At 59.6% G+C, this 14337-nt stretch overlaps 1 protein-coding gene across 6 annotated transcripts in view; it reads left to right on the top strand.

Moving 5' to 3' along the window:
• The window catches only part of RARA (retinoic acid receptor, alpha), a 45050-nt gene extending 32472 nt beyond the window's left edge, over positions 1–12578 (top strand). For all 6 annotated transcript variants that reach the window (XM_010842608.1, XM_010842607.1, XM_010842609.1 and 3 more), the window contains 7 exons: positions 3642–3790; positions 5122–5263; positions 7208–7368; positions 7662–7838; positions 9052–9256; positions 10277–10435; positions 11014–12578. In XM_010842608.1, the coding sequence (XP_010840910.1) occupies positions 3642–3790; positions 5122–5263; positions 7208–7368; positions 7662–7838; positions 9052–9256; positions 10277–10435; positions 11014–11231 (1211 nt within the window). In that variant the 3' untranslated portion in view covers positions 11232–12578. The remainder of the gene's footprint in view (positions 1–3641; positions 3791–5121; positions 5264–7207; positions 7369–7661; positions 7839–9051; positions 9257–10276; positions 10436–11013) is intronic.
• The last annotated feature ends 1759 nt before the right edge of the window (positions 12579–14337 follow it).

Below are 14337 nucleotides of genomic sequence, written 5' to 3'. Positions count from 1 at the left end.
TTGCCAGAGGTCTGGGGAGGAGCGAGGATCTGAGACCTTGGGCTCCAGCCCTTGGGGGCAGCTCAGCTCTTCCTGGCCCCAAACTGGCCAGACAAGGTCCCAGGGAGCCTGGAGTCCAGCAGGCGACAGGGAAGTGGAGGACACGGGGCAGCGTGGAGCCAGAGGCCTGGGCTGCCCTGTCTCCGTGGTCGGAGTGTGGGTGTGTGGCAGTGGGCTCAGCCCCCAAGGCTGTGTAGGCTGGGAGGGGGGCTTTAGGGGTGGTTGTGGGGCACAGGAAGGACCTGGAGGCTGGGGGTGGTGACCCGAGCGAGTCTAGAGCACATGGGGTCATTACCCAACCCACCAGTGTGGCCTTTGATGACAGGAGCCCTCGGGGGTCCTCTCCACCAAATTCTCCATTCCCTCCTGCCACCTCCACCAGGGGTGGGAAGAGACAGCAAGTGGGCTGTGGGAAGAGACCTTCCGATCCTGCAGGACCCTGGGGACCTTGCCTTCCTCGCCAGAGCCCCCGATTTGGGGCGCCAGAGGATAAGGGGTACAGAGGAAGTGGCTTTCCATCTGTCCCCCACCAATCTCGCCGCTCTTGCCTCCGCCCGCTCCCAGACGTCCAAGAATGTGAAGCACGTGGATGCCCTTAGTGGGGGGAGGGGGAGAGATGGTTATCGGCGGCCGCTGGGTAGGGGCCTTCTTCCGCCCCGGCCGCGGCACTGCACCCAGAGCCACCCCCACCCTTCTCCGGGGTGGAGGCAGGGCGGGACCCAGCGCCTGGCGCCCCCTCCTCTGCCCTCCCCGGGGGCTGCGAGGGGAGCTGCAGAGGACCGGGCGCCAGCTGGATTGGGAGGGGAGCCGCTGGCCGGGGGCCCGGCTGATTTCCTGCTGATCTCCTCCAGGAAACCGGCCCCTTGTGCGCCTGCGAGCGGCTCTGGGCCGCTGGGGACTCCGGAGCGCTCTGCGCCTCCTGCCCGCCGGGGGTGGGGCAGCACGGGAGGGAGGGGACGCCTGGCTTCCTGGGCCGGTGCCAGCCCTCCGCCAGGCGCTGGAACTTTGAGCCCGAGAAGGTGTGGTGCTTCTCCCGTGCAGTCTTTCTGCAGGAAGAGGAGAGATCTTGTGCTGGGGCCTCTGGGGAGGGGCCAGGTCGTGGCAGTCCTTACTCCCCCAGGTGTGCAGAGTTCAGGCTAACTCTTGCAGAGGGTGGGAGGGTCCTAGAGTGTCCCCTGTTCCTCTGCGGCTGCTGGCTACACTCCTGGGAGGTGGGGACTGGGCTGGGGCTCTGGGTTCAAAGGGCACAGTGGGAAGCCTCCAAGCTGTTACCTGGGTGACAGGTGGGGCTGTGCTGGAGGTAGAGGGTGCAGAGCAGAGTTCGGCCCCAGAGGCAGCCCGCTGCTATGGGGTGGGCCGAAAGGAGGCCTCACTGAAACCAAACTGTACCCCCACCTTGGGTCAGCTTGCCCCCACCCCCCATCCTGCCAAAAAGCACAGTTTAGAAAAGCACATTCTTCCAGTTTCATAAACAGCCTCTGGACTTTGCCTTAGCTCCAAATTTCTACAAGCCTTTGGCCCTCCAGTCAGTCCCTGGCCTCAGAGCTGTCTGTCCTTCATCCGGGCACCCCCTGTGCGTCCGTGCACCTCCCCTCTCTCGAGCCCACTCTGAACCCAGAGCTCCCTCTGTCCTTTCTGCCCCTGCCTTCTGGTCCATTGGAGAGCTTTGAGACTTGGGGGAGGTGGACCCAGGGCAAAGACTGGATAGGAGCGGATGGGAGGGGGGTAGGTCAGTGCCTCCAGCCCCTGCTTATTGGGTCCCCTGTTTGTTGGAACGCTGACTGGGATTCTAGGCCACGGTCCCCCCCACATCCCCTTGTCCTTGACAACAACCCCCCCCCCCACTAGTCTGGATTGTCTATTGTTACTCCTTTTACGTCTTGGAAAAAGTTAGCACAACAAAGGGCTCCTTTGTCGCTCACCCCTCTGCCTCCTGGCCTCACCCAGGCCCCCCAACCCTGCTCCCCCCACAGCAGCTGTTCTCAGGCCTCTCGCCTGTCTGATTTGCTTGTCTGGCCTCCGGGAGAGTGGGGTGGGGGAAAACCAGGCCAGGACAGTTCGATTTGGGGTGAGGAGCAGAGTAGTGGGGGAGGGTCAGCAGAGTCTGGATCTCTGGGGGTGTGGTGTGAGCATCCACTGATCCTTTGCTGCAGGCTGCTCTCTGGGCAGGGACAGGGACGCAGGGCCATAGCAGTGCTGGTCAGCAGGCTGACCAGGGAAGTGGTGCCCGGGCCCAACTAAGAGCCAGGAAAGCCTTGCCAAGGTTGTTGGCCTGGTTCCCTGTCATCGGCCGCCTGGCAGTCTCTGGTCGTGTCTGCAGGTAAGGGGGGAGGGTGGTAGCCTGCAGCTTGCCAGCCCCCCATCTGAGTGCTTCTTTTCTCTGTGCTTGGATTTTGGGGCCACATGAGCCACTATGAGATGCTATGAGGTGCTTGGACAGGAACTCGGCCCCGCTGAATTCCAGAACCTTGTGTGCTGGGGTTTGGGGTGAGGCTAGGTAGGAGTCTGGGGTGTGGGAGGAGGCAGGGATCTATCTACTCAGGGAGGCATCCCTGGCCTTGGACCAGTGGACTTGGCGAAGGCCTCAGGAGGCTGCCACTGGCCCCTTGGGAATCTGGGGGTGACCGGGTCACAGTTCCCATCTAGTACAGTGCACCCACAGCTGCCCTTGCTTGGGGCACAGACAGCCCCCACCTAGCCCTGCCCTGTTCTGCCTGGGTGATGGGCATGGGGCCAGGCACTGGGGAGGATTCTGCTAGTGGGGGCTGCCCCTGCTGGCGGGGTCACCCTCCTGGCTGCCCTCTTGGAGCTGAATAACAGGAGGGGAGGGGGACAGTAACCCGGACATACTATGGACTCTATGGCCAGACAGACAGAGCATTGATGGGAACAGACCCCCTTTGTCATGCTTTTCCCCCCAGCCAGGGTGCACTCAGAGCCATGGGCTTCCGGGGCCCACAGGGACTCTTCCCCCTGTCTCCACAGGGTCCCCCTGCTTCTCTGAGGGAGTCCCTGCCTGTTGTGCCCCAGCATTTGTGACTGCACCCAGCCTTGGATCCCTGGCCAGGGGATTGCTTGGGCGGAGGAGGGGCTGTCGCTGCTGGTAGTGGGGGTGGAGAGGGGAGCGGAAGCAGAAGGGGTGGGGGAGTGGCCAACTTTGAATATCCTGTTGACCCCAGTTTCCTCTGCCCCCAGCTTGTGTCCTGGCCCCTCCCTCCTTCAGGCCTTAACCCCTTCCTCACTTGGGGGAGGTGGGACCTGGCGCCCAGGGTCCAGGGCTGTGGACCCAGGCTGATACCTACACCTGGCACCTGCCCAGTATAGCCACATCCACATACCAATCTGATGGTTTATTATGTGATGTTTCTGGTTTTGAAGGTGGGGTCCTGGGGAAGTAGGCAGGACTGATGGGGTGCTGGAGGCATCATTGGCAGTCTGGCTGTGGGAGTGCCAGCTTTCCCAAGACTGCCCCTGCCCCAGAGTTTGACATCTGGCAGCCCTGGGGCAGCTGGGAGAGGTCCCTGGGCGAGACCTGGAGGCCAGGTGGGCACTGTGCTGAGGGTGGTGGCCTGGGTCTCTAACAGTCCTTCTCCTCTCTCTAGCCATTGAGACCCAGAGCAGCAGTTCTGAAGAGATTGTGCCCAGCCCCCCCTCGCCACCTCCCCTCCCCCGCATCTACAAGCCTTGCTTTGTCTGTCAAGACAAATCCTCCGGCTACCACTATGGGGTCAGCGCCTGTGAAGGCTGCAAGGTGAGTCCAGGGGGTCGTGGGGAAGGACAGTCCTGATTAGATAAGTGGGATGTTCTCACCGCCAGGTCTGGGGACTGTACCGGCAGTGGGGGTGTCCCTAAAGCTGCTGCTCTAACTTCTGTGTGGAAGGTGGCAGGAGCCTTGGAGGAGAGGAAGCCTTCAGCAGAACCTCCTTACCATAGATGAGCAGGGGTCCCCCAAACCGGAGGTCTTCCTCCAGCCCTGACTCTTTCCCCTAGCATCTCCATCCTCCAGCTGGCAGGGCTCACACCCGCTCTGCTCCCGCTGCCCGTGTTGCCATGGTGAACTGGCTGCCGACTGGCTCTTGGCTGGGGACCCAGGAGGCCTGCCCCTGGTGGCCTGCCTGCACCTCGCCATAGCAGCCTGGCAGGAGGCCGTCAGGAGCAGGCGCCTTGCCTTGGCCTCTCCTTCAGGTGCCTGGGCTGGGGCTCCCCAGCTTCTGGCCGGATTTCCACGTGCCCACATTAGGCTCCAGGGTGCAGAAGGGACTGCCACCTTTCCGGAAGCTGTGGGCATGGCCTTCCCGCTTCCTCTCCCCAGGGCTTGAGTCTGTCTGTACCTGTTTCTTCTCCAGGGATTGGGGATCAGAAGCTGCACAGCTTCGGGGCTTGGGGCCCTACGCTCCCCCTCAGTGTGGAGTGGCCATCAGGTGTGGGGCAGAGGTCAAGGGCAAAAAGCACAAGGCCTTGGACTCTCTGTGTCTTGCCTGTCCTGTCCAGACCAGCTGTTCGTGGTCTGCCCTAGTCAGGCGTCTGTCCGTCTCGCTGTTAGCCCACATGGGCAGCCTCTGACCAACCTAGTCACCCTGTGATCTGTGCTCATCTGCCTGGTTAGTGAACGTGTGTCTTGCTGCCTTGCCTGTGAGCACTCATGTCTCCACCTGTCAGGCCAGGCCAGCCCGTGTGTGTATCTCTCTGGCCCCTCCTGCTTGTCTCCTTTTCTTGCACACCGAGCCCGGGGCTTTGGGTTCTAGAGCTCTGTCTCTCTCTCCCATCTAGCCCCGTCTGCTGCTTTTCCTGACCCACCAGCAGCCTGCGGTCCCCTTCCCCAGGGGTGGGGAAGCCAGGTCTATGTGTGCAGGGTGGGGGAAGCCCTTTCCCCACCCCAGTGTGGAGGCAGATACTCAGATTCTTCCGGGGGATCCTTATAGGCGTACCCTTCTCCCCGTCTTCTCTGGCCTTCTCGGGTAGGGGATGGCCAAAGGCTTGGGGACAGCAGTCGCCTGATTCTTGGCCCTCGAACTGCGGCTACAGGCCAGCACCGCTCGACTGTGGGGGTGGCTGACCTGACTCCCTGCTCTCTGTACCCAGGGCTTCTTCCGCCGCAGCATCCAGAAGAACATGGTGTACACGTGTCACCGGGACAAGAACTGCATCATCAACAAGGTGACCCGGAACCGTTGCCAGTACTGCCGGCTGCAGAAGTGCTTCGAAGTGGGCATGTCCAAGGAGTGTGAGTGCCACCGACGGGGCCGCGCCACGCACTGGGCAGGGTGTGAGCTCCTGGCCCCTAAAGCCAGAGGAGCAGGGGCATGCGGGTGATCGTGTGGGTGCAAATGGACCTTGCCGTGATGCGGTGCCCTGGCTCATGGTTGAGGACAGTTCACGTATAGCTGCACGGACCGGACCTGTCTGTCTCACCATCTGTGTGTCCATGGGCGGACAGCCCTTCCTGTTCGTGTGAGGCGGGCTGTGTGTGCTTGCTCACGTGTATGCACGTGTCTGCCCCTGCCAGCTTGCTTCCAGGTTCTGACTGGCTCTGGGGCGGGGCTCAGAAGCATCCCTGAGTCCCCCACCCCATCGTGCATCTGAGGACAGGGGTGCTGCTGGGTATTTGTGTGCAAGTGTTGAGGGTTGCTCCAGGCACCGGGATCTAAGAGCCTTTGTCTGGTGGAGCCTGGGACCTGGAGTTGGAAGAGCGAATTGGGACTTCTCCAGTCCCAGAGGAATGGGGGTTTCCAGTTTGGGCTCAGCTGAGGCCCGATGGAGGGAAAGAAGGAGGGCTGGACAGGGAGACCCTCTTGTGTTGAATCATGGGTGTTGCCTTGGTGACCGGTGATTGATGATGTCAGAGATAAATGACGCTGACAGACGCCTCCTTGTCTGCGTGGCCGTTGCCATGGAGCCCGAGCCTTGGGGGATGGGGTGGGGGAGGGGGCTGCAGGACCCTCTAGCCCTTTGTGGGCAGGGCAGTGGAAGAAGGAAGTGGGGAGGGGACATGGTGGGACGACAGGAGTAGAGGAACCCTGAAGTACCCGGCCACCTCCTGCCTCAGGAGGAAAGGGCTGTGTTGTTCTGTAGCGTAGGAAGTGGTGGCTCCACGCTGCAGAGCAGGTGACAACTTGGGACCTGCAGGCCTGGGACCCTTCCCCGCAGGGCCCAGCACCTCCTCCTCCGCTTCTGCCACCTTCCCGATCCCAGAGCTTTTCATGGCAGGGGGACCAGGGTGGGGCCCCCTCTCCCTCCCACTGCCAACTCCCCCTTCCCCTCCCTCCTTCTCCTCTCTGGCTGCTCTGTGCCCCGGAGCTGAGCAGCTGCCATTTCAATAGAATTAAAGCTTCCGAATGATAAACGTCTTGTCACAGCTGCAATTTTCTCTTCCCAAATTATCCCCCCTCTCTCCCTCTCCCTCTCCCTTCTCTCCCTTGCACTTTATTGAATTTGCAGAATCGACATGAGTGATCTCCAAATTATGCCAGCTCCCCCCCCACCCTCGCTACCCCCTCCCTGGGTCCCCCACCCCCCACCCTCTCTTCCTCCAGCGTCAGCAGCCGCCACCACTGGCCCTGTAAGTGATTGTGTGTCTGGGATAATCGGCTGGTAACGACCCCATCGCTTCTTTAAAGCCGAGTGGTGTGTGCGGCTCAGCGCCCCCGGTGATTTGTCAGCTCCCCCGGCTAATGGGCCGAGAGATTCTGCCACCCGGCCCCCCACTCTCAGGCTGGGGAGCCCTCCTCCGTGTCTGCCCGCCCAGGGAGCTGCTCTGAGCCCATCCCAAACACTGCCGGGAGGGCTGGGTCGGTTCTCCCTGCAGGCCGGAGTAGCAGGGGGCAGGGAGGCTGAGAACACAGACCTGGGACACCCTGCGCACGGGCTTTCACCCTGGAGAGTGAGCTGGTCTGGGGCACGTGTGCTGTGGTCACAGGCCCTGGGGCAGGCCTCGGCGTGTGGGCCGGGTGGGCACCGCAGAGGGGGGCCGAGGGACCGGCTGTTTGTGGATGTCCCGCCTGCCTGTGCACTCACGTGCGTGTGCACTTTTGTGTGCGTGCCTGACCACACCCGGTGGCCTCCGCAGCTCTCAGTCTGGTGGGAGGAGCTTGGGCTGGGGTTGGACGGCTTGGGGGATGGACCGCTGACCCCACCTGCCCTCTCACTGTGCGGCCTGGGCCCTCCACAGCTGTGAGAAATGACCGGAACAAGAAGAAGAAGGAGGTGCCCAAGCCCGAGTGCTCCGAGAGCTACACGTTGACGCCGGAGGTGGGGGAGCTCATCGAGAAGGTGCGCAAAGCGCATCAGGAGACCTTCCCTGCTCTCTGCCAACTGGGCAAATACACTACGGTATGGCCCGCTCCCCCGCGACCTCATACCCCTTCAGCTGTCAGGCCTGCCCCTCCCCCCAGCTGGGCAAATACATTTCGGTACAGCCCCCCAGGGGCACCCCTGCTTCTTCAGGCCTGCCCCTCCGCAACCCTGCTTGGGCTGCCTTGTCCACCCCTTCCCCGCCTCTCAGGAAGTGAAGGCCAGTAGAGGGCAGGCCTGCGGATGGGGCCAGGTAGAGCCAGGCCCAGAAGGGTGCCACCAGGGGAAGGCCCTCACTCTCCTCCCACTCCCCCCCTCCCCCATTCTCCCAGAACAACAGCTCAGAACAGCGTGTCTCTCTGGACATTGACCTCTGGGACAAGTTCAGTGAACTCTCCACCAAGTGCATCATTAAGACTGTGGAGTTCGCCAAGCAACTGCCCGGCTTCACCACCCTCACCATTGCGGACCAGATCACCCTCCTCAAGGCTGCCTGCCTGGATATCCTGGTGAGGGTCTGCACCTTGCCTGCCTAGGCACTGACTCCTGTGTTCTTGGAGGATGTCCTGCCGCTCAAATAACCACTTTCCTAAAAATCCATCTGGAGTCGACCTGTCCAAACGCCCAGCCACCTGAACAGCCACCCTTCCTCTCCCCCGCGTGTCTACCTGTCTGCTTAGCCACCCAGCACCCGGGTGTGCACCCATTCACCTCTACTCTCATTCATCCACCCTCAGCCCATCTTTGATTCAGTGCTTCTGTCCACCCACCCATCTTCCCATCTATTCAGTCTAATAAGGGTTCACCTGGGACCCTGTGTGGCCAGGCCTTGAACTGGGTGTCAGAACAGAGGTGAACACACCACTGTCCCCTCTCGAGAACCTTCCATTGGTGGAGGCAACAGATAGGTAAACAGAGGTTGCAAAACTGTGATAAGTGCTGGCTGCAGATGGGGGAGGGCTGTCCCCTCCCTGCAGGACAGAGAGCCACACTACTGGGCCCCAGGGAGGAGCCCCAGAGGAGGTGGCCTCTAGAGGTGTGTAGAATGGTCTGTGAAAGGCCTGCTGGCGTGGGACCAGTGGGATTCAGGGGACTGCAGGGTATTTGGTGGGGCCAGAGGGTGGGCTGGACTTGAGGCAGGATGGGGGCGGATGAGATTGTCAACTCCAAGGCTGGAGGGAGGCTTGTCCTCCCTGTCTTCCTCAGCCCTCCTGTTCCCTCTCGGCCACCTCCAAGGTCGGGAACCTGGGGTGTGACCAGGCTGCTCTTCCTGGTGGAAGGGAGATGCGAGAGGCAGGGTCAGGGTTTGAAAGACCTGAAGATGAGGTACATTTACTGAGCTCTTGTTCTGTCCCCAGTCCTGGGAACCATAGACTGAAATCCACTTCGGTTTTGGCCTTCCTGGAAATGTTTTGTTGCCCTCTTAATTCTCTGTGTGGAGGCAGGATGCTGTAGATCTGCACTGTCTAATACAGTAGCCGCTGGCCATGTATGGCTGTTTTAAATTGAAATTAATTAAAATTAAATTCAGTTTCTCAGTTGCACTTGGCATGTTTCAAGTGCCCACTGGTCACCAGTGTGGCTGGTGGCTACTGTGTCGCACAGAAGGTTCTGTAGAACAGCAGTAGTCTGGCTGCCCGCCAGGTGGTCCTGGGGGGGGATGCTGGTGCCGGAAGTGCTGGCGGATGTGAGTTCCTGAACTCGAGAACCCTCTGCACCCAGATCCTGCGGATCTGCACGCGGTACACGCCCGAGCAGGACACAATGACCTTCTCGGATGGGCTGACCCTGAACCGGACCCAGATGCACAACGCCGGCTTTGGCCCGCTCACGGACCTGGTCTTCGCCTTCGCCAACCAGCTGCTGCCCCTGGAGATGGATGACGCTGAGACTGGGTTGCTCAGCGCTATCTGCCTCATCTGTGGAGGTGGGCTGTGGGCCTGGGTCTGGGGGCCAGGCCCAGGGGTGGTGGTGTGGCTTGCGGAGCCTCTCCCAGGGAGAAGCTGGGGGATCATTTGATCAAAAAGGCACCTGTCAGACAGGAAAATGAGTCCCAGCAGAGCAGGGTCTGGTCTGTGGCCACAGGGCAAGGGAACAGTGATAGAGACCTGAGCTCTGGTTCCCTATTTCTAGGCAGCGCTCCTTCCAGGGGGCTTAAGAGTGAGGACTTGGAGGTCAGACTACCCAGGTTCAAATCCTGGACAACATGTGACCTTCAGCAGGTCGCTGAACTTCTCTGAGCCTCCATTTCTGTAAAATGGGGGCAGTAATGTCTCCACCTCATAAAGTTGATGGGAGGATTAGGAGGTAATAAGTAAGGCACAGTGTGCCCAGAGGAAGACCCAGTAAATGCTGGCTGCTGTTATTATTTTATTGTCATGAGTTCTGCCATATTGGGCTGGTGTCCAGAATAACCAGCTCGAGTGGGAGACCTGGCTCTGCTTAAGATGGCACTGCCTGTGTTCAGGGGTGTGACCTCCATGAACTGGGCTCTCAGGGCGAGCTTTGGGACACCCTTGTGCCCCAGCCCTTCTTTGCTCACATTTGAGAGCCTCTAAGGCAATGGCACCCCACTCCAGTACTCTTGCCTGGAAAATCCCATGGATGGAGGAGCCTGGTAGGCTGCAGTCCATGGGGTCACTAAGAGTCGGACACGACTGAGCGACTTCACTTTGACTTTTCACTTTCATGCATTGGAGAAGGAAATGGCAACCCAGTACACTATTCTTGCCTGGAGAATCCCAGGGACGGGGGAGCCTGTTGGGCTGCCGTCTGTGGGGTCGGACACGACTGAAGCGACTTAGCAGCAGCAGCAGTAGGGCCAGGTGGGGAGGCCTGAGGAGCAAAGATACTCTGCCCAAGGCCTGGACAGGTGCGCCCCCTGGTGGTCACGATGGGGCCCGCAGCTGTGTTCCTCACCAGGCAGAGGGCTTCTCTGCTTCTTCAGACCGGCAGGACCTGGAGCAGCCAGATAGGGTGGACATGCTGCAGGAGCCACTGCTTGAGGCACTGAAGGTCTATGTGCGGAAACGGAGGCCCAGCCGTCCACACATGTTCCCCAAGATGCTGATGAAGATCACAGACCTGCGGAGCATCAGTGCTAAGGGTGAGGCTCTCTCCCTGTGTGTCTGCCATCCATGTCCAGAGTCAGGCCTCCTGTGTCTGAGCCAGTACCCCACATCTTTGTGTCCTTGTGATGCCCCACTCACCTGAACCTCACCTTGCCCAGGTGACCTCCGTGCCTGTGAGCCCCAAGATGGCAGTGTCATCTTGGCATGCTAGTTCAGGGCATGGCTCTGGAACCAGACTGTTGTGTGTCCTTGAGCGGGTCACACAACGGCTCTAAGCCTCAGTTACCCATCTGCAGAGCAGGGATAACATTTGCAGAGTTGTCTTGAGATGTCAGTAGGAGAGTCAGCAGCACGTAGGAAGGGCCTGGCATCAAGCCCAGTGACCCCAGAGCCAGAGCTGGGAGCCACTTTTCCCTGCTGCCCTTCAGCTGTGGGGCTTAGGAGAGCTGGCTTACATCAGGAAACAGCGCAGGGGTCGGTGTGTGGTGGGAGCTGATATTGGTACTGTGGATCCTCCTACCCCTTGCACACTCCCTCCTGGGGCCACGCTTGTGTGCAGGGCTAGAGGAGCAAGGTGGCCACACTCCTGACCTCTGTCCCTCCTTTCCTGCAGGGGCTGAGCGGGTGATCACGCTGAAGATGGAGATTCCGGGCTCCATGCCACCTCTCATCCAGGAAATGCTGGAGAACTCAGAGGGCCTGGACACTCTGAGCGGACAAGCGGGGAGTGGGGGGCGGGACGGGGGTGGCCTGGCTCCCCCGCCCGGCAGCTGTAGCCCCAGCCTCAGCCCCAGCTCAAACAGAAGCAGCCCGGCCACCCACTCCCCGTGACTGCCCTTGCCCCATGGACACAGCCCTCACCCCGTGCCCTGGCTTTTCTCTGCCTTTCTACCAACCATGCAACCCCCACCAGCCCTGCGCCCCACCTGCCCTCCCTTGCCCGGGGGGCTGGAGGGAGGAGGTGGCGGCGACTCTTCGGACAGAGGCCCGGGCCTGCGATGGACTGCCCGCTCTTGGAGCCTGGGCTGACGTCAGGGCCGTGGCCATGGACTGAGTGAGGACCCCTGGTCCCGGGCCTCAGGATGGGGCCTGCGGGCTTTGTGTTCATCAAGACACCCTTCTGCCCACCTCGCCACATCTTCATCACCAGCAAATGCCAGGACCTGGCTCCCCCATCCTCAGAACTTGCAAGCCATTGCCCCCCGGTTGGGGAACCCCCCCTGCCTCGGTTGGTGACAGAGGGGGTGGGCCGGGGTGGGGGAATCCCCTGTACATACTTTGCCATACCAACCCCCAGGTATTAATTCTCGCTGGTTTTGTTTTTATTTTAATTTTTTTTTCTGGTTTTGATTTTTTTAAATAAGAATTTTCATTTTAAGCACATTTATACTGAAGTGTGCTGTGTATTGGGGGGAGCTGGATTCAGAGCTGGAGGGGGGGATGGGCCCCGGGGGGGGGGGAGTGGCTTGAAAGGGGCTTCCCCTGTCTCTCCAAGTCCCTGTGCACCCCCAAGGCCCCCTCCCCAGCCATTTCCTCCTCAGTTTTCTCTTTAAAACTGTGAAGTACTAACTTTCCAAGGCCTGCCCTCTCCTCTCTCTCTGCCTAACCACTGGGCAAGGACAGTTTCCTGGCAACCCCTGGAAGGAGTGGCTCACCCCCGGGATGGGGCTGGGGGCAGAGCACCGGGGCCTCAGGACCTCCAGGCGTGTGTTTCTCCACCCTGTGTCCTCTGCTTCCCCATCAGAGCCCACGTCATCGAAGCCCTCCAGCGCTCCCCTCCCCATGAAGGGGCTGGCCAGGGGGTCCGAGCTCCCCTGCCCTCCAGCCTCATGGCCACCAGCACCGCCCACAGGGCCCCCGGACACACACAGACACACCCACACACACACACACACACAGTGGACAGACAGGCCGACAGACACATGGCCTGAGTTCCTCCATTTCCCTGGCCTGCCCCCCACCCCACACCCGTGCCCCCTCTTTGCCCCGCAGGACGGGCCTACAGGGGGGCCCCTCATGTCACCCCTGCTCCCCCGGGGCTGGGGGAGCTGGCTCTGCCCTGCCCTCCTTGCCCTGGGGTTGGGGTCTCATCCCCCCCCAGAGCCCGCTGGTGCACCTGTTACTGTTGGACTTGCCACTGAGATCTACTGGATAAAGAATAAAGTTATATTTATTCTACATGCGCCTCAGAGCCTCGCTGCCTCGCCGCCTTCTCTCGGTGTCTGGGCAGGGACTGGGGCCCAAGCTGCCTTCGGGACCTGCCTTGCTGTGCTCAGAGCTTTGGAGATACTGGGAGGAGACAGGCCTGCCCTTAAGAAGCCCTTGGTCTAGGGGTCTCACAGCCTGTCAGGGACCCATGTAGAGAGGTGGGAGGGAGAGAGGGAGAGACCGCCTCAGCCTTCAGGGAGTCCCCAGCCCGAGAGAGAAAGCCACCTCAGCTCTCTGAGAGTCCCTAGCCCTTGGGAAGCTAGAGCTTGAATCAGAGCCATTTAGTGGCAGAGTTCTATCTTTAGTGACCACCGATGACCACAACAAGAGTGGCAGTTGGCTTGGGGGACTTGGGTCAGGGGCTCGCTCATTGCAATCTAAGAAGAACTCAGGATTGGGATGGAACCTGGGAGGCCGGGCCACTTGTTCTTCCACCTCCAGGAAGAACTGTCCCTGTCCCGCCCCCAACTTCACGTCTGTGGGCAGGAGGCACAGGGGACAGGCAGGTGACGGCACCTGGATGCTCCTGATCGAGAGAGTGGAGTGTGATAGGCCTTGAGGGTCCTTAGAAACCAGTTTTAACCCCCTCACACTAGACATCAAGGTCCAGAGAGGGCAGTGCCCTTGCCCAGGGTCACCCAACAAATAAGTGGCAGATCAGGGAACAGTAGTAAGGGCTGCTATCACTTCATGGCAAATAGATGGGGAAAAAAATGGAAACTGACAGATTTGATTTTATTGGGCTCCAAAATCACTGTGGACAGTGACTGCAGCCATGAAATTAAAAGACACTTGCTCCTTGGAAGAAAAGTATGACAAACCTACACAGTATTGAAAAGCAGAGACATCACTTTGTGGACAAAGGTCTGTGTAGTCAAAGCTATGGTTTTTCCAGGAGTCATGCACAGACGTGAGACGGGCTGTAAAGAAGGCTGAATACCAAAGAACTGCTGCTGTAGTGCTGGAGAAGATTCTTGAGAGTTCCTTGGACTCGGAGATCAAACCAGTCAATCCTAAAGAAAATCAATCCTGAATATTCATTGGAAGGACTGATGCTGAAGCTGAAGCTCCACTACTTTGACCACCTGATGCAAAGAGCCAACTCAGTGGAAAAAACCCTGATACTGGGAAAGATTGAAGACAGAAGCAGAAGGGGGCAACAGAGGATGAGATGGTTGGATGGCATCGCCAACTCAATGGACATGAATCTGAGCAAACTCGGAGATAGTGAAGGACAGGGAAGCCTGGCATGCTGTAGTCCAAGGGATCACAGAGTTGGACACGACTTAACAACTGAACAACAGTAGGGCTCCCGCGTCTCAGCCAGAGCTCTTTCCTGGATCTCTGAAGCCCTTGAAGAAGTGTCAGGCACCGAGGCCTGGGGGAGGTCTAGGGAATTGGCAGGAGAGGCTGTGTTTGGGGACAATTAGCAGGCTCCCCTGCGGGATGCGATTCCTGTGTGGGAAGTCTCTTCTGTGGGAGACCACCGGCCATTTCTACTTCAGCCATCAGGTGGCGCCAGCTTCTCACTTATGTCACAGTCTGGCCTAGGTTGGAGTGGGACAGAGGTTCTCTTCCTCTAGCCAATATTTTCTAACACTTCCCATCAGGTTTCTTTATGAACTAGACAGAAATTTAATATAACATACCAAACACATGCTTTAAAAAAATCACCATGCTGTCACACTGTCCGGTAAAGGAAAGCTCCTGGAGTTGGTGATGGATAGGG

This window comes from Bison bison, unplaced genomic scaffold (genome assembly GCF_000754665.1).
Source record: "Bison bison bison isolate TAMUID 2011002044 unplaced genomic scaffold, Bison_UMD1.0 scf7180017864180, whole genome shotgun sequence".
NCBI classification, from domain to species: Eukaryota; Metazoa; Chordata; class Mammalia; order Artiodactyla; family Bovidae; genus Bison; species Bison bison.
Note: the sequence above shows the minus strand (reverse complement) of the source record. Positions and strands in the feature narration are given on the sequence as shown.